General features: G+C 40.0%; 2 protein-coding genes across 3 annotated transcripts in view; one reads left to right on the forward strand and one right to left on the reverse strand.

Moving 5' to 3' along the window:
- Positions 1-20,378, reverse strand: part of LOC136834094 (heterogeneous nuclear ribonucleoprotein R-like) — a 711,768-nt gene that overhangs the window by 620,288 nt on the left and 71,102 nt on the right. The window lies entirely within an intron of this gene.
- LOC136833982 (chaoptin) overlaps positions 1-20,378 on the forward strand; it is a 207,126-nt gene that overhangs the window by 186,020 nt on the left and 728 nt on the right. For both annotated transcript variants that reach the window (XM_067096255.1, XM_067096263.1), the window contains exons 6-12: positions 9,157-9,315; positions 10,250-10,421; positions 10,723-10,861; positions 14,332-14,482; positions 14,871-15,020; positions 17,462-17,557; positions 17,775-20,378. The exon at positions 17,775-20,378 is cut by the window's right edge. In XM_067096255.1, coding sequence (XP_066952356.1) covers positions 9,157-9,315; positions 10,250-10,421; positions 10,723-10,861; positions 14,332-14,482; positions 14,871-15,020; positions 17,462-17,557; positions 17,775-20,378 — 3,471 coding nt within the window. The remainder of the gene's footprint in view (positions 1-9,156; positions 9,316-10,249; positions 10,422-10,722; positions 10,862-14,331; positions 14,483-14,870; positions 15,021-17,461; positions 17,558-17,774) is intronic.

Here is a 20,378-nt window from a genome sequence, read left to right on the forward strand (position 1 = left end):
TTTCTTTGTGCTTCCACATGTCATGCAGTGGACTTCCTTTGTGTGACCCAGTGCATCACATGGCGTCCATGTATGTGTGTAACCCCCCCGGTCTTTGTGTTTCATGGCTATCATGGAGAACATGAAACCTGATTTCTGTCGTTGTGTGGGCTAAGGCAGGCCCTGTAGTAAGTTCATGTCCCAACAGCAGTAGATCCACACTGCATTTCATGTCAGGGACAAGAATGCACAAAAGGGGCCAAGTGTGACGAGTGTGTGGGGTGACACCTTATCTCTATGAGATAAGGTGTAGCAAGAAAGGCAGCTCCTCCTCCAGAGAGGCCACACTTAGCTATTCTCCTTGGCCTTCAGCTATTCAACCTTCATCTAGACCACCATCCCAAGCAATGCCTCACGCAGGCACTTCTGCCCCTCCCACCTTGACAGAGTCAGCAGGGGAACCCCCTCACCGAGGATGTAAGCAAGAAAGTCCTGAATTTCTGGGTTAAGGGCAGTCAACCACTCCAGCAGGTATCAGCAGGTGATCTTCAGAAGGACCCCATCATAGTCTTCCACCAAGTGAAGACCTGGGAGGACAAGGGGTCCTCCCAGTCATCCTGTCCTTCATCCAATGCCCTGAGAACTGATAGAAGCAAGAGAGAAGCCAGCAAGAAGAGGTCAAAGGCAGATTCAGCAGGCCCTTCCTCCCCTCCAGCCAATAATCAGAGGCTAGGCAGGTCTCATTCTCCAGGGCGCAATAGGAGCAGATGTTCCCCTTTGGACACATCAGTTGCCTCCTCAATGGTCTCATCAGCTTCTCATCTAACTTCCTCCCAATGTCAGAGGGACTGGTTGGTCTAAAGGACAAGCAGGAGGGGCAGCTAGGAGAGAAGTGAATCAAGGGCAGGCAGTCACATCCCATTTTCCCAGAGCCATCGACGGCACAACAGATTCCCTAGATGCTCCAGCAGCCGGAGGTCCACATCCTGCTCGCAGAGCAGATTGGACAGGGGTTGAAGCTCATCTCACAACAGGCTAGACAGAGGCACATCCTGCTCTGCTCCCCACCTCTGTGATCGGCACTTCCCAAGGCCGAGCAGCAACAGGCAGGATCAGAGGTCGTCCCAGTGGTTCCTACCTGAGAAACACCCCCCCCCAACAAGAACAAGAATAGGGACTACAGTAGTGCAGGCCCCAGCAGGACAGCACCCAGGGTCCCTTCGAGCAGCAGTTTGGCAGCCTCCTTCGGCAGTGAGGGTAGGACAAAAGAAGCAAGGGACAGCCAAGAGATGGAAGAACCAGAAGAACTTTCTCAGTTAGAGGTTCCAGAAGTTCATCATGCAGATCAGACAGCATTTAAGCCTGGTGGACCCACCGATCTCCACCCCTGAAGACCCCACCTTTCTCTCATACCTAGAGTAAGCAGCAGAGAAGTCCCTGGAAGTAAGCCAGTCAAATCTGTCTGCCCTGGTCCCTGGTGGTCCAAGGCTTGATGAAGGGAGTGAACAGCCTGGCAGCAGGGACAGAGAACTCCCTGGTGTCCTCCAGGTTGGAGAAGCTTCTGCTGCCCCACCAAGCAAAATACTACATACCGAAGGACAGCTTCACCATCCCAAGGTCACTGGATTCCATCTGCAGGTTGGCCAACAATGTACCGTTGGAGAGCTTCCATCAACAAGGAGTAGTGCTCAACATCTTGGAAGTAGGGAACCTGGAGCTTATGCTGGTGGGGGCCCTGAGAGCCATCTCTTTGCTGACAGATGCCAAGGGGCCTAGCTCAAAGACATAAAGGATGCTGTCCCACCAGAAAAGTGGTCTACCATCAAAAGCTACTTGGGACCCTTACAAAAAGGCCTTTCTTACATTGTAAGGCAAGTGGGCCATGCATGAGCAAACATCATCCTGAAGTGGAGAGAGTCCTTCCTGACAGTGGTGCAGAAACAGATCTCTACAGAGTTGGCACGACAACAAGCAATATAAAGAGGGAGAACTCAAGGAATACCCTCTTCTTGCAGATGTCCTTGAAACCAGCTCCAGTCTCCCAAGGGTTGGCAGGCAGAACCCCCTCTTCTGAGTAGAACTGCCTCCTCTCGATGTTCCTCCCTGCAACCAAGGTTCTGGCAACAAGGGCAGGCCAGACCACAGAGCAAGGGCACAGATAACTTCAAACAGTCGTTTCGTGCCACCCAGCCCTCCCACGGACAACACAGGAACAGGACAGGGAAGAGGGAAGGCTTGAGGTGAGATGAGATTCGGGCACTATGCAAGAACTTGAGGGGTAATAGTAAACCTCTCCAAGTCAGACCTCTCGCCCTTGCAGACTATCAAGCATTTGGGGATGTGGCTCAACTCAGTGGCAGTGAGGGTGTACCTGTCAAACGAGAGGATTGCCAACCTTCTGAGAATCTTGGACCCATTCTTCTTGTCGTCCTAGCAACCAGCAAAGAAGTGGCAGGTCCTCCTCAGAAACCAGGTCTCCCTAGAGAAATTAGTACCCAGGGGGAGGGCACTCACCTGACCTGTTCAAAGGCAGCTAAAAGTATCCTGGAGGAAACCGGACAAGCTCCCATTGCAGATGACTGAGTTGGCAGAGAAGATCAGAGAAGACTAGAAGTGGTGGAGACCCGACAAAACACCTTCAGGGAATGCCCTTCAGCCACCCACTGTTAGAGATGTTGGTATTCTCAGACACATCCCAAAGAGGGTGGGACACACAACTGAATAACAAGTGTGTTTCAAGGACATATGGCCTGACAGAGACAATAGAGGACATCAACCTCCTGGAGATGTAAGCAGTCTAGCTGGCACTCCAGCACTTTCAAAGACAAGTCGTTGTAGCTTACATAAACTTTGCGGACCTGAACAAAAAAAGTATACCTTAGTTTAACCAGACCACTGAGCTGATTAACAGCTCTCCTAGGGCTGGCCCAAAGGATTAGATTTATTTTATGTGGCTAAGAAGCAATTGGTTATCTAGCAACGGGGCCTACAGTTTACTGTGGAATCCGAACCACATTATAGTAAGATAAGAATTTCTATCATCAGAAATAAATTCCTCTTATTCTTCATTGGTAGGTCGGAGATTCGAACTCACGGCCAACAGAATGCTGGCTGAGAACAGAACCTACCCGCCCAATGAGGAACTAGCGGAGCTGAACAACCTGGCAGTAGAGATGCACAAGTGGTCGGAAGCTTGGGGGCTGGACCTGATAGCTAGATACATCGCAGGCAAGAGGAATGTCATAGCAGGCAAACTCAGCACAGCAGACCAGGTAGTAGGCACAGAGTGGTCCCTTTATCAAGGAACAGCCAAAAAGTTGATGGAGTGCAGGTAGGGCCCAACAAATCACTTATTCACTACAGCAAGAAACACCATGCTTCCCCTGTCCTGTTCTCCTGTCCCAAACCAAAGACCAGCGCTAAAGGATGCCTTTCAGCACTTCTGGAACAACATGGATGCATACATCTTTCCTCCATTCAGCCAGATGAGGAAGGTCATATACAGACTGTTTGTGTCCCAGAAGCTGAGAATGACACTGCTGGCACCTTTGTGGTTGCAGACAGAGTGCTACACAGACTACTCTACCTCCTAACAGATGTCCTCACATCCCCAACCTTCTGGTTCAAGAACACAAATAGAGATACCATCCAGCAGTAAGCTTTCCCTGCCATCACAGGTGGAGGCTATCAAGCAACTCTTGCCAAAGGAGTGATTTTCTGAGGTTACTGCAGATGCCATCTCAGACACCCTCAGACCTTCATTCATCGGAGAGGACCAGGGAAAATGGACAGGCTTCTGCAATTGGTGCTGTAAGTGGGGCTACAATCCACCTAAGACCACTGTGAAAGGAGATAACGGACTTTCTAGGGTTCCTGCATCGAGTGAAGTCCCTCTCCGTCATGGCTGTCAAGGGCTATAGAGCTGCTTTAGCCCACATCTTCAGGCTGAATGGATAGCCCACCACAAAAACTTTAGGTGCCCCTATGTGGGACATAACCAAACTCTTCAGCTCTTTGTTGGGTGAGTCAGCAGAGCTGCGGACTGTCACTCGATGGACCGGGGTTTAATTCCCCGGCCGGCTGATGAAGAGTTAGAGGAATTTATTTCTGGTGATAGAAATTCATTCCTTGCTATAATGTGGTTCAGATTCCACAATAAGCTGTAGGTCCCGTTGTTAAGTAACTAACTGGTTCTTAGCCACGTAAAATAAGTCTAATCCTTCGGGCCAGCCCTAGGAGAGCTGTTAATCAGCTCAGTGGTCTGGTAAAACTAAGGTATACTTAACTTTTTTCCTCTCCTGAGACTACCTCCTTATGAAACCCCCTTAGAAAGTACGGGATAGACTCGATGTTGAGGGTTGTCTTCCTCCTCTCCCTCATCTCAGCCAAGAGACTAGGAGAGCTGCACTTCTCTTACAATGTCTAACATTTGGTTGGTTGGTTCTTTGGTCCTCCCTCTCCCTGGAATTCATCCCAGACTTTGTGGCCAAGACCCAGAATCCAGTGATCTCAGATCAGAAGTTCGAATGCTTCTCAATCTCGTCACAGGGGCGACAAGGACAAGATGGTTCTATGCCCAGCCAGAGCCCTGAGACATTACTTGAAACATACAGCCCACACAGGCCTGCCTGCAGGAGACTATTCATAAGTACAGGTTGAGAGAACAAAGAGGACTCGAACATGCTCTCTTTCTGGCCAAGGGAGGGCATAGTAAGGGCATACACTTCTACAGAAGCTAGCAATCCTCCCCCACAGAAGATCAAGGCCCCTGATATCAGAGGAATAGGCAACTCAGTGGCATTCAAAAAGAACCACTCTGTATTGCAGGTCATAAAGGCAGGTGTTTGAAAGAGACAGTCAACCCTCACTTCCTTCTGTCTGAGGGACTTGGCCCACAAGTCGTTAGACACATTCACCCTGGTCCTGGTAGTGGCAGAACAGTAGGTAGTGTAAGGGTGGCTCCGTCCAAGAGACCAGGAGCATCACTTGACGACTCAAGATGGTGTGGTGAGCATATGGACAGGCTTGTCTCATGTTTGTATAGTGACCTGAGTTCTGCACTAGGTAGAACCTTGAGCACTGGGAGGTGCAACATTGGCACTCTAGGGCATGCCCGTCTGCTGCATTGGGTAGATCAACCTCCAGCCTATTGGTGAGGCTTTGTTCATAAAAGCATGGGTTCATATACCTGTCAGAGGAAATCCCAAATTTTACAAAGTAATTTGTATTTTCCCTAGGATATGAACTTTCACTTTCATGGGGAAGTTTACCCTCCTCTGCCAACCCTCATGGTCCTGATCTCTCCCAATCATGGACTTAACTGGAGCCACGGACAGGCTGATTCACAAAATGGAAGAGTAAAGCCAGCTCAGGTCAGAAAAAAAACTCACAGGCCCACTTGATAGGATTTTGTTTTCTAGTTAAGTCATTGACAACCAAAGCACACCTTGCATAAGAAACTCCATTTATAAAAGCGTAGGTTGGTATCCTAGGAAAAATACAAATTACTTTTTAAAATTTATATATATATATATATATATATATATATATATATATATATATATATATATATATATATATATATATATAATATATATATATATATATATATAACACATATATATACACATATATATATACATATATATACATGTTTTCAAGACACTAGACAGAATAGTAGAAGGAAGGTTGAGAGAGTTGATAGATATACATGAGCAGCAGTTTTGGTTTATGAAAGGAAAGAGTACAGTGGATGCTATTTTTATAGTAAGACAAGGCCAAGAGAAGTATTTAGAAGGAAACAGGAAAGTTTACTTGTGCTTTGTGGATCTGGAAAAGGCATATGACAGGGTACCAAGAAGATAAGTTTATTAGTGTTTGAGAAAGAGAGGAGTACCAGAGAAGCTGGTAAGGTTAATGAAGATGATGTATGAGGGGGCAAGAACCACTGTACAGACAAAACATGGGGAGACTGAGGCATTCCCTGTGGAGCTGTTCTCCATCAGGGATCAGCTCTGAGACCTTCTTGTTCCTTTTTGTTATAGACACTTTGATATCAGAATTATGGAACAATGAAGAACTGTGGGAACTGATGTTTGCTGATGATTTAGTCATTATAGCAGACACGGAAGAAGAACTGCAAGAAAGGTTTTTAGCATGGAAAGGAGCCCTAGAAAAGAAAGGACTGAAAGTGAACATTGGAAAGACAGAGCTAATGATTTGCAGTAAAGGAGGACATGAAGAAATACATATTCAAGTGGAAGATGGTACAGTGCTAAAACAAAACAATGAGTTTAACTACTTGCGATCAATAATAACAGAAGAGGGAGGTACTGAGAAACTGCTAAAACAGAACAATGAGTTTAATTACTTGGGATCAATAGTAATAGAGGAGGGAGGTACTGCGAAAGCAGTGAGACAGAGTGAAAGAAGCATGGCAAAAATGGAGAGAAGTAACTGGAGTTGTTGTAGACAAAAAAATGCCATTAAGGCTCAAAATGAAGATTTTTGACAGTTATCACGGCCGTACTATTATATGGGCAGAAACTTGGGCACTTAAGGGGAAAGAGGAGGGACTGTTGGAAAGAACCAAGATGAGGATGGTGAGATGGATTGCTGGAATATCACTACTGGAAAGGAGGGAGAGTCAAGATATAAGAAGAATGTGTGGCATATGTAATGTCCAAGGGAAGGTTAGGGAAGCTTGTCTGAGATACTATGGCCATGTAGTAAGAAGAGAGGAGGTGGAACCAAACAAGAGAGCTAAGAACATGCCAGTGATGGGAAGGAGTGTGGGGTGTCAGCAGATCAGATGGATGGATGTGGGGAGGAGGGATATGGGTGAGGTGGGACTGGGGGAAGAAGACGCAAGGAGTAGAAATACATGGAAAAAGTTGACTTGAGCGGCCGACCCTGCTATACAGTGCGACTAGTAAGGTCGAAAGATGAAGAAGATATATACATATAGATATATATGTAAATATATAGATGAAGAAGATATATATATATATATATATATATAAATATATATATATATATATATATATTTATATATATATATATATATATATATATATATATATATATATATATATATATATATATATATATATATATATATATATGAGAGAGAGAGAGAGAGAGAGAGAGAGAGAGAGAGAGAGAGAGAGAGAGAGAGAGAGAGAGAGAGAATTTGAAAATGTGATTGTGAAATGTAATGAAAGCAATGGAGAACAGCTTATTTTGGAGTAGATGAATAAAAAAAATGGGTTGGGGTGAAATACACTTAGGTGGAATGACTATGCTAAATCGCAGAATCAACAAGGTATGTTTATGTGTATAAGGAAGTAGGAAGAGAGAAAAACAGCAGTAAGTGGTAGATAGGAAATAAGAGGCTTTGCCAAGAAAAAGAAAGAAAATGTATGAGGTGCAGTTGAATAATAGGAAAGAATATCTTGTTCATGTATAAGAGAGGATGAATAAGTAAGTCAATAAAATGTGAGGAAAGCTTGAGAGCAATTAGGAAAATCTTATAACAGAATTAACAAATATAATGTAAAGGGTGGTGAAGATGCTTAATGTAAAAGTTAATTCTTTTAGAAGTGATTCAGTTTCCATGATCAGTGCAAAGTGCAAGTTTGATGTGTAGATGGGAAAGTGAGTGCTTGGTGTACAGAGGAAGTGAGGCAAGGGTATACAATGTCCCCATGGCTACTTGTCACACACATACTCTACAGAGATGTGTGTGAAGTTAAAACGATAAACACTTTCCGGGTACCAATAAAAAGTTGCTGAAAAATAGCAATTAGTAATTCCAGTCAGGTCCCCAAAATGTAATGATCTCCTGGGAGTTATAGTCTAGTAGGCTATGTGAGGAGTCAATATACAAATAATTGAATACAGACACTCATGGTTATTAAATAACCAGAACAATACAAAACGTACATGAAATATATCTTTAATATTTTTTTATATTTCTTCTACATTCCTTATTGCTCTGGTTACTTAATAATTCCAATTGTCTGAGCTTCATTTGCTTGTGTAATGACACCTCACCTACTCCTACTCCTAAACTATAACTCAGAGAAGATTGTTAAATTTATATATACATATATACATATAAACATATCTATCTATCTACCTATATATATATATATATATATATATATATATATATATATATATATATATATATATATATATATATATGTATATATATATATAGACAAAATCAAGGAAAGAGAAACAATGGAGTGCTGTAAGGCCTTTCGACTTATTATCCTTTATTTAGCAGTCTAAAGAAATATAAAAATAAGTTTACAAAGAAAGCTCATATAAATGACAGATGGGGATTACAAAGGAATCCAACCCAATCAAAGAATTAGTAGAGCTGCCAAAACAGGGTTAAATATTTAACAGGTTTTACAAAGGATTAGGATCAACCATTCAGAAGCAGGGACAGGACAATTAAAAGATTATACAAGGAGGTGACTGACCACCTAAAAATGTTATAAAATTTTTCGAAGATGAACATTTTTACACAAAAAATTATACTAAACATACGAATACATAGAAAATATATATAAGGTAACTAATTTATAATTAAGTCAGTGATTTTATCTTTTACGTCCTTCTTGAATATTTTTCTAATATAGGGGTCCAAATAACACATGCCAGGGCTAAGGTTAAAATTACAGCTGGAAGTAAGCTGTATAATAGCGGACTCCAAAAGATTTCTTGAAGAGAAATCTTTCGATCTGGCAATCACTGAACTTTCAGTCCAATTTATCCAGTGAGAGTTTTCACTTACATGAATGACTATAGCATTGGATGATTGCCCAGTTTTGACAGAATACTTACGTATTCTGTCAAAACTGTAATCCCCATCTGTCATTTATATGAGCTTTCTTTGTAAACTTATTTTTATATTTCATCAGTCTGCTAAGTAACAGACAGTAAGTCGAAAGGCCTTGCAGCACTACACTGTTTCTCTTTCCTTTGTGGATTTTGTCTTTATCTATATATTCATCACGTTCCATATTTTCGTGATTCAGTTATACATATATATATTTATATATATATATATATATATATATATATATATATATATATATATATATATATATATATATATATATATATACGTATATATATATAAGCTAAATCTATGGATTCCAGGTCGATTTCTCGAGGAACACAATCAGACGTCTTAACGACGACGTTCTAGATGGTCTGGAGGACACCCTTCTAGAGCTGCGACTCGATCATAACCTTTTGGGAAACATCCGCAACCCGGTGTTCTCTTCGTCCGAGATTGCCAAGATGGTCTCCCTTCAAGTAAGGCCCCGATCATTCTTATTGATAGTTATTATCTTTTTAATCAGTTTTTTATAGGCTTAGGTTGTTTACGATATATTTATTCGTTTATCGTCCAATTATTTTATGTTGCACACTTAAGATTACTATTGATTTTCAGTATTGTTAATGAATCTCTGTGTAACATTTGAAGAAAAGAAGATACTGTGTGTTCACACATCTTACTGTCTCTCTCATTAATATTGCTGCTGGTACAAAACATTACGCCACATTTTTCAGTTTGCACAAAGCGTTCTAAGGATATAGGAGTAACTAAAATTAGAGGTGTAACATTTTCAAAATAAAAAAAGAACGTAAAATAGATTAACTAAAAATGTGTCAATGAATTTTCTTAAGAAAATTTATTGACGCATGTTTAGTTAATCTATTTTACGTTCTTTTTTTAAATGTTATGCCTTCTCTAATTTTAGTTACTCCTACATCCTTAGCGCGCTTTGTGCAAACTGAAAAATGTGGCGTAATGTTTTGTGCCACCAGCAATATTAAGAGAGACAGCATGATGCGCGAGCACAAATATTTTCTTTTCTTCAAATGTTGCACAGAGATTCGTAACAATACTGAAAATCAATGGTAATCTCAAGTGTGCAATACAAAATAATTGGACGATAAACGAATAAATACAAGTTATCATTGCCAGTTTTAACATAATCCTCTTAAGGAACTTTGTAGGATCTTTACAAGTTTATCTTAAGGAACTCTGCAGGATCTTGACAAGTATTATCTAAGTCACTATAAATCTCCGTCGTTTCTCAAAGAATCTTCGAGGGGTCTTTAAAATCTTTGTAGGATCTGCACATGACCTACGTGGGAACGTCATAAAATCCTTTATAGGCCCTTTAGATATTTTTTTTTAACGTAAATATTAATACTGTCTTTGTCTTCTTCCCCCTCACAGACGCTGAACCTGGCTCACAACTATCTGAGGGAGCTAGACACTGGGATGCTCACACCTCTGGTGAACCTGGAGGTACTTCACATTGAGGCAAATAACTTCGCAGCTGTGCCTTCGGCTGCCCTCCGAGGGCTCACCAATCTGAAGGTGTTGACGCTGCAGGAGAATGATATAGGTAAGAGGACTTACTAAATTATTATCAGTCTACGTTTTGCTATTTTATTTTTACCTGGAGTCCCTTCATTAATCTTCTTGTTAAAATTCATTTACAGAATTTACTAAATTAACTTTTTTTTATTTAAAAAAAATGATACAGCCGTTGGATTTACATACTTATCGCTTTAAGTGATAAGATCATATGCAATCATAATGAAATTCAGATGACGAGAAACTTCATCTGCTCTCTAATAGGCTAGGAAATTTGACATTCAATTTTTTTTCCGACAACAATTTTCAAATGTTTTTCTCTTTGTCAGATCAAGTGAAAAATTCCTCCTTCGTCGAGACTCCTGGACTGTTGTTCCTCAACATTTCCCACAACAGAATCGTCAACATCAAAGACGGAGCTTTCCAAGAACTGACTGCCCTCATTACCCTCGATGTTTCGTACAACAGGTGAGGTCGCATGCTTTGGCGGGGTCACTTGTTCACTTTATTAAAAGTTTTCTGTAAAAGGAAACCATCGTGCCGGGTTTGTCTGTACGTCCGCTGCAAATTCGTATGTTGATCATCCACCCTCCAATCATCAAACATACTTCCGAAGTTAGCCATAATCGTGCTTCTGGCAACGATATAGGACAGGCCACCACCGGCCCGTGGTTTAAGTTTCATGGGCCGCGTCTCAAACAGCATTATACCGACACCACTGAAAGATAGATCTAAATCTACTTTCGGTGGCCTTGATTATACGCTGCAGCGGCTGTACAGAAAACTCGATTGTGCCGAAGAAACTTCAGCGCATTTTTTACTCGTTTATTGATGCCTACAACCTAGCACTATTGTGAAGGTTAGTCCATTTCTTCCTTTATGCGCAGGTCTCACACAAGTAATGTCACCATACCACGAAGTTAAAATTTGTTTTTGCTGTTCTCGTCAAACCGACATTTTTTTAGACTCAGATTTAGACTTCTATTTTCTATTCTTTTTTCCAGGATTGGAAAAAAAGAAGACCTTATTCAAATTTTTTGTCATCACTCACTGGCCCTCATTAACTAATTCTTCATCCGCAGATAGAATATACAGTCTGGGCCGAAGGCCAAGTGCGGGACCTATGAGGAAAACAGAGTAAAGGGTTACAAAGGTGTAACAGGAGGAAAACCTTGCAGTTGCACTATGAAATAATTGTTAGAAGAGGGTGGAAAGTAAGATGAAAGAAAGAATATGAATGAAGAAGAAGTATACCTTAGTTTTACCAGACCACTGAGCTGATTAACAGCTCTCCTAGTAAACGGAATGGAGGGGGTTGCAGCTAGGGACAGAAGGGACACTGCAAAGAACCTTAAGTAATGCCTACAATGCACCGCAAGTGAGATGCACTGACGGTACTATACTATAACCAATTTATGAGCGGACTCCGAGCCCATTTGCGACGTTGCTAGATCCTTCTGACCATTTTAATCCACACCTGGTTTGACCTCTTTAATCTATGGGCAGACTATGATAAAGAGAAAGGGTAGTTAAATCCCTCGTTAAAGCAGATTTGAATGGTCAAAGTATATAATCCTTTAATTTCATGCAGCACTTTACGAAATGATTCCTTGCAGCCACCAAACCCAATATTTTCCTTCACTGGTTGTAAAACTTTGTCTATCGTCGGAATTTCTTTCCTTGCATAAAAGCCAGTACAGTTCGCCGTATAACGCATCGATCGAAATCGTCCACATTTGTTATGGTTTTTGATCTTTTCCTCTTCTTTTCCCTAAAAACCAGCTCTCCAAATTCTTCTTCCGTTTCTTTAGCTTCCTTACAAATCTGATGCAAAGTAGTTTTTGATATCTTCGTTGCATCTGCGGCACGTTTGACTGCTTGATTGATGCCAAACTTTGAAATTCCATTTTCTTTTTCCCATTTAAAAAACTGGTACACATTGTATGCCATTTCGCGTTCTTCAGGACGAAGGACACGGCGTGGGGAACTCTCCATGGTGTTTACGGAAGCTTGCTGTGCGAGACAATGAATACGGAAGATTACCTCGACCCATTTTATACGATCTGACTAAGGGTCTCAGTGATCTGACCCAAGTGAAGAAGTGGCAGCAAGTTTGCCAGATCGCCAAGTTTGTCATTTTTCTTCCCTTCTCTTAGTGAAGCGAAGGCAGTCGGACTAAGGAGAATTGGCAGCGCTGGAAATGGTCTTGGAGCCCGCTCATAAAATGGTTTGACTTTACCCACTACGGGTTTCATCCACAGATAGTTACTGGAATACTCAATAATGGTGTATTTCTATGGTTGCATTTTGTTCCTGTGATGAGAAAACTGATATGATTATAAAGTATTTATGTGAAATCATATACATGCTCCGACAAGTTTTGTTTCGAAGCTGGTTCATCTGCAAGCACTCCTGGACAGTCGTGTTGAGCAATTATACATCAAATGTGCCCTCACAAAAGTAGCGGGTCCATTTCCTCCTAATTTTGTTTCTCGCGTCCCCCACAAAAGCAAGTGCTCCAGCATACATACAGTATGCATTAGCAAGTCTATAGGTCAAGGGTATTAACTACCTTAAATACGTTGAATGATAACCTCATACTGGGCAGTTGTAAGTGTTACCATACCTACAAACCGTGTGATTTTAAGCCTCCCAAAAATATGTTGAAAATTTAATTCTATAGCCCATTCAAAATCATAAAATTCAACCACCCTCCCCCCTTGCACAGTATGTGCGCCAGAAAAGATAAAAACGAGAGAAAATCCTTTAGAAACTCCTAAATATGTGCATAATAATACAATCTGTAAGCTTAAAGGCTGCCACATCTAAAAGGAAGCGTATTTACTTCTTCCACTTTCAAAATCTTAGTCTCCCTTATTTCTGCTAAGGTTTTCTAAATATAAATTACGTCAAGAAACGACACAACAATAGACAAAGAACTGAGAATACAATAATAATAATAAGGCCAAAGTTTTATTCTTAATAACTTCCATGAACCTTACTTGCAAAGTCTGTCAGCCGGTTCGAGCGCCAGCCAGTGCCTAGAAATGACAGCCCATGCCATAAGGCATTAGTTGAAAGTTCTTGGATATAAGACTTTGCAGGATTTCAAACTCATACTGTAGTGTAATAGGATTTGGGTAACCTGGGTCGTCTGTAAATTTTCGGAAGTTTAATGAATTTACATGTTGCTATCATCTCCATGAATCTATATTTCGTTAGCTTCATAAAGATATTACAGTACTTATGTTATAGTCATAGTCATATTTAGCTAGTTTATACGTTAGTTGTAAATACAAAATTCGATAGTATAAGATAGTTTTAAATACAAAATTAGATAGTATAAGATAATTTCAAGCCAGCAAGAAAATGCATACGAAGATGGGATAAAATCTTGTTTTAGAATTTGGTAGAAGAATAGCTATGACTGGAGTTCATTAACTGCACTACTATAGAACTTCCGCTACGAGCATTACTCAGGAAAATATATTTAAGAGTAAAAGTATACCTTAGTTTAACCAGACCACTGAGCTGATTAACAGCTCTCCTAGGGCTGGCCCGAAGGATTAGATTTATTTTACGTGGCTAAGAGCCTACTGGTTACCTGGCAACATGGACCTACAGCTTACTGTGGAATCCGAACCACATTACAACGAGTAATGAATTTCTATCGCCAGAAATAAATTTCTCTAATTCATCACTGGCCGGTCGGAGATCGAACACGGGCCCAGCAGTGCTATCCAAGAACGATACCAACCGGCCACCGAGGAACACACATTACAAATACCAGAGTAAAAAGGGACCAGAAAAGCTAGCTTTAAAGACTCACTGACGCATTATATTGAACAATTTTATCATGGCTGTCATATCAGCAGTCACTCCATAAATAGTGGAAATACTGATTTTGGTTGCTTTTATCAAACTCTGTTTTATTTCAGGTTGTCTAAATTGGATTCAAGAGTATTCGGAGGTATGACGTCACTGGAGGAATTGGATCTTTCGTCTAATTTCTTGACTGAAATTCCAGCCGATGCTCTGAAAGAACTAGTGAACCTCAGGATTCTCGTCCTCCATGACAATCTAATCCAGGTAGAGCAGAAATAAACTCCATCACGCGTGAAAGCGTTTCCTTTTTGTTTATTTTGTTATTTATTTCTCTATTTCTTATTTGTGTTTAAGGAATTCAGAGTTATTTTATTTTTACTGCAGATACTAAATTGAAAACACGTAAGGATTTTATCCAAGTTTTTAGTGCGTTTCGGACCTATTCTAAGCCTGTTAATGCATTAATTAAATTTCTATTATGTTCGCTTTTATGTTGCTCCAATAGCATTACCTTGTGTGAATAAAATATAGAAATTTAACAATAGACAGTTCTATCATTCTTACTTTAAAATTGTTTATAGCTTTATACAATTGATTTTTACTATACATACGCCAAATCATGACAAAATTGACTTGAGATTTTCCTTCTTAGACTCTAGGTGGTGTCGTGGCCCTTGGTCCTATGACTAGTCTGGAGCAACTGGATTTGACTCGAAATAACATCGGGGAACTTCCTACGGGGACCTTCAGGCAGCTACCTGGCTTAAAGTCGTTGAAACTTGCTGTTAACTCTATTAGAAAGGTAAGAAATTATTTGTATTTTGTTCCATGGTTATTTTTTGTGTGTATCATTAAAGGCAGCGTCAATTACATTATATTATTTCCATTACTTATGCCATAAATAGTGCTTCTCACGAACGGCTTATAGACTGTTGCTGTATTATTAAATATTTTTACTAGATTCTCGTGGAGAAAGCAGTTCTCTTTATTAGTAAAAGCTTAAACAATAAAGATTGTGCTTTTACGATAAACGTGGAAATTTATGAACACAAGTTTATGAACACAGGTTACGGAAAATATCCGAAAAACTAATTAATGATACTCTTACAGGTCAAATAACTGTTAATGTTCAGTGAAAAAAAGTTTAGACTATATTTGAACTTGAATATAGTATTGATAGCCTTTGATGTTGTCAAGCCAGCCCTGTATGTTATTCGAACAAACCTGTCAAAGGGAGGGATGGATCAAAAAGAATAAAAATGGCAGTGCTGGGCGCAAAGTTTTCATAAGGTCAATAGTACGAGACGAGGCGGGGATAATTTGATTGATATACCAGAAGCTGATGAAGACCTGACAGTGCTTATGAATGGATTAGCAGTTTTTCAGGGGGAATCAATAATAAAGAAACTTAAAAGATGGAAAATGTCAGGTTATGATGGAATCAGATGGAAAGCACCAGATGATTTTAGCTGAAACTAAAATGACACCTCTTATATTAACTAGACTGTTTTGCAGAATGTGGAATGAGGAAACAATGACTAATACTTGGAAATTGGAAGTTACAGTTATGGTACTAATAAAGCTGACCTGTTTGAGTGGTAACTGTAGAGACATTGCACTTACAATGGTTGTTGCACTTACACTAGTTGAAATTACAACCAATAAGCTGGAGAAGGAAATTGTTGAAAAGCGAAAAAGTTTAGATACACAAGCTAATTTTAGAAAAGGCGGGAGTTGCTGATAAAATATTTGAGTTAAGACATACTGTGCACAGCGAATGGAACTTCAAAATCCCTTTCAGACGGTTGTTTTTGATGACGAGAAGGAATTTGACAGGATCCACACTCCTATAATATGGAAGATCTTGCTTCACTATGGCATTCCCGTTAAATGGTAACTGAAATTATTCATAAACGAAGTGAGTACAGTTAATGTTGACAGGTCTAAAGGGGTTCTAGAGGGCATGTTATTTCACCTTTGCTGTTTGCCCTTCTCATAGATTTTCATAATGAAAAAATGGTCGAAAATGGAAGAGGAGCTTTAGGTTAGAATAATGACACAAAGTTGACAAACACTGAATATACAGATGATGCTGTTTAAGTAAGTTAAACACCACAGAGTTTACAAAGCTTGCTTAACAGAATGCATCACATAACTAGAGATGGGAATCAAAATTAATATCACATTCACAGAGGTATGAAATAACACTAGATGGAGAAACAACTACGAGGTTGAATCTTTCAAATATTATAGGAACAATATTATCCAGTACCGTTCTCGTGCATTTGAACTTAGTGAAAGACTAAAAAGGGCCACTCAAACATGGGGAGGTTGAAAAATATTTGGAAATCCAATAAATTAAAATTGCTTATAAAAGTGAGATTATACACAAGTCAAGTACAATCTGTATTACTATCGGGAATGAATCTCAATAAGACAGTGAAACCATATTTAGAAGACTTTGTCGATTTGAAAATAAAGTTCTGAGAATATTAGGAGTCAGATGGTAGCATAGTTAGAAATGATACCATTAGGAAAATTACGGAAGTTATGCAAGCAGGTGAGATAATGGAAGGGAGATGGAAATGGTTTGTGATAGTGTCAGATCGGTTCTTGTGGGCAGAAAAGTTGGCAAACCTAGATCTAATTGAATGAGAACTCTGTGAAAGGGGGGCTGGAGATTTGTGGAAGATAAAGTACACGAAAGACATGCATTAGAGATGATGATGATGATGATGATGATGAAGAATGCAAATATGCTATCAACGATAAAAATTCTTGGCCTTCTTCAGGCTGGGCTATGCCAGACATTCCTCTCATAGTTTTATAAACTGTCATTTGTTGCCTTCAATACTTTTTTCTTTGCATCCATTTCTCTCTCTCTCTCTCTCTCTCTCTCTCTCTCTCTCTCTCTCACATTCGATTTCTTATTACTATTATAAAACTTTAAAATTATGGAGCTGCTAATTACATTGCACTTTGTGCATTACACTGTATGCAATACAAAAATCTTTGCAGTGCCCCTTCAGCTCAGCTGCACTGCTTTCTGCCTTTTACTTTTCATTTGTTCCCTCTGATCCCTTCTTACTTAGCTGTCTAGGTACTTTAACCTTACCTTGCTCCATTTGCAATATTCATTTTCAAAAATCCTTCAGAGAAGTCCTAGGAGTCAGGTAATGCGAATAAATAATTTTGCTAACCAATTTTATGGTATCACAAATAACTGTGTATGTACAACTTCAGGTTGAAGATGATGCATTTGAAGGCCTGACTTCATTAGAGACTCTTCACCTTGATGATGACAACATTCTCTCAATCCCTTCGACAGCTCTTGCAAAGGTAACTGAACTTTTCTTTTGCTCAGCAAAATCAACCATGTTTGGTAATGAAGAACTTTGCTCACCTGCCTGTGAAGTCAAATTAAATTCAGTAATATTTTTTAGTAAAATAGGATTAGTTCTTACAGCTTATGATGAGAAAGTTGTTGCTTGATGTTTCTGTCAAGGCACTGCTGAAAATATACTTTTGTTAATTCAGTTCATTTTCCAATTAACAGGTACAGAAGCTCAAGACCCTTAGCCTGGACTACAATCGTGTGGGGGTTATTTCTGCTAACAGTCTACAAACTGCCACTAGTCTGCATCATCTTTCCATAGCTCACAATATCATTAGGGAACTTCCCCAAGGAACATTTTCCAACTTCACTGACCTTGAAAGTTTGAATCTCTACGGAAACCAACTCCAATATATAGTCCCCGAGAGCTTGGTAGGCTTACGCGAAAGCCTGAAAGAGCTAAACTTGGGTCTGAATCTTTTAAACGAATTGCCACAGTTTGACTTTCCTCTCTTGGAATCCCTTGTTCTTTCCAAAAACAACATTACAAGTTTGCCTTCAGATGCTTTTGTCTTGCTCCCAGAGTTGAGAACGCTGGACTTAAGTGAAAACCATCTCAATTTACTGCCTGTGACTCTTCTCCATCCTATGAGGAAACTTACAACTCTTGACTTAAGCATGAACAAAATCACAGAGATTCGACCAGGGCAATTCAATGAGTCATCAATCAATGTTATTAACTTGCAACACAACGAAATTAAGGAGATTCCAAGCGAGGCATTTAAAGACCTTTTATTCTTACACACACTGGACCTCAGTCACAATGGTATAAGAAGTATTGGTGATGCTGCTTTCTTAAACATAGTTCTCTTGCACATACTTCGTCTTAACAACAACATGCTCCCCTCATTCAAAAAAGAGTATTTTAAACTAACAGTTCCAGCTCCTGGAACAGAACTAAGAATACTTGATATAAGTCACAATGACATAACATTCCTCCAGCCATTAGCATTCCAGCTTCACTCCAAACTCACCTGGCTTAGCCTGTCACATAATCGCCTCTCTTTCTTCCCTGCTGAAATTGTACGAGATCTCAGGGAGCTTGAACACCTTGAAGTAGAGAATAATCAAATTAAGGCTTTAGAAAACAGTGACTTTGCCAACTCTCCTTACCTTCGAGAGTTGCATTTGAAAAATAATATGATAGAGACAGTGTCAGAAACTGCTTTCCAAAACTCAACCCAGCTACAAGAACTTGACCTTAGTCATAACAGTATTTCGGAGCTTCCAGAAGACGTGTTTTTAGGGATTGCCCGGTTACACTTGGATTTAAGTCACAACAAATTGTCATCATTTCCAGATAAGACATTTGACAGGACCAAGATTCAAAAACTTCAGTCTTTAGATCTGTCATACAATGACTTCAAAGAAGTACCAGTTGAGAGACTCCGAGGACAGTACTTTTTCTTAAGTGACCTGAGCATGGCTCACAACAAAATTGAAAATGTACCAAGTAAGGCTGACACCCTAGTAAATATAAAAACACTGGATTTGTCTTATAATCCACTATCAGAAGAGGCGATTTACACTTTATTAAATGAGCCTAAAACTGTCAGGCACCTCAATCTTGCAGGCACAAATGTAACAAAAATCCCAGAAATTGAGGCCCGATTCTTACTAACACTTAACTTATCTGACAATAACATTGTTGGTGTTAAGGAGCAGTCCTTTGAGTTATGTCAGTACCTTCAAGTCTTGGATATGTCTAAGAATAAAATCCCCAACCTTATCTATGGCCTTGCAACAGCCTGGCCAAAAATACCTGATCTACGAGAACTAGATATTTCACACAATCCACTGGCATATATTATAAATGGAGATTTTGATTATCTGCGCAATCTTGAAGTACTAAAAGCATCTTATCTTCCTCGTGTAAAAAGTATCGAAAGAACTGCAATGACACCTCTGCGATCTTTGAGGGAACTTTACCTCCACACGTTCCCTTCTCTTGCTGTGCTTGATGTTAGAGGTATTTTAGAGGGATTACCAGGTTTAGAGGTAGTTGATATTGAATTAACAGACAGGGAAGTTCATGACCAACTTCATCCAGCATTCTACCCCAGACTTAGAAGTTTAACTGTTCGTGGTCAAGCAGTGGAGGCACTTTCTGGAGGTGCCTTTGCTGGTATTAACAGTCCTGAGCTTACTGTTGGTTTAGTGAATACAAGTGTCAGTAACCTACGCTCCAATGTCTTTTTCCCAGTACCCATGTCTTCAAAAATATCTTTGGATATCTCTGATTCTAATATCACATCATTAAGTCCCCAGTTCCTAAATAATCTTGACTCTCGGCAAAGACACCTACGGCTGACAGGATTAGGATCTAATCCTTTATTCTGTGATTGCAATATAAGAACTTTAAGACGTTGGTTGGTAGCCAGAGGCCCAAGGGACAGCCTCTACAATGTAACTTGTAAGGAGCCAGAAAATCTCAATGGAGTAATTCTTACATCACTCACTGAGGAAGACCTGACCTGTGAAGGTCGACCAACTACAACTACCACAGATTTACCTGCTTTCACAACAAGCCAAAGGAACTCTGTTACTACTGATAACATTATAACCTTTGATGATATGACAGGTCGGCCAAAGGAAAAATATGAAGTGGAAGGATCCAAGCCACCAATACGTAACAGTGCTGGACTTACCAACATGGATACTGTGATTATTGGCATTGTTGGAGGTGTGGTGGCATTTGTAGCAATCCTTATCATCCTTATATGCCTTATAAGACTCCGTTCTGATTCACAGTACCGTGGGGGACCA

The sequence above is a fragment of the Macrobrachium rosenbergii genome, chromosome 4, assembly GCF_040412425.1.
Source record: "Macrobrachium rosenbergii isolate ZJJX-2024 chromosome 4, ASM4041242v1, whole genome shotgun sequence".
Taxonomy (NCBI): Eukaryota; Metazoa; Arthropoda; class Malacostraca; order Decapoda; family Palaemonidae; genus Macrobrachium; species Macrobrachium rosenbergii.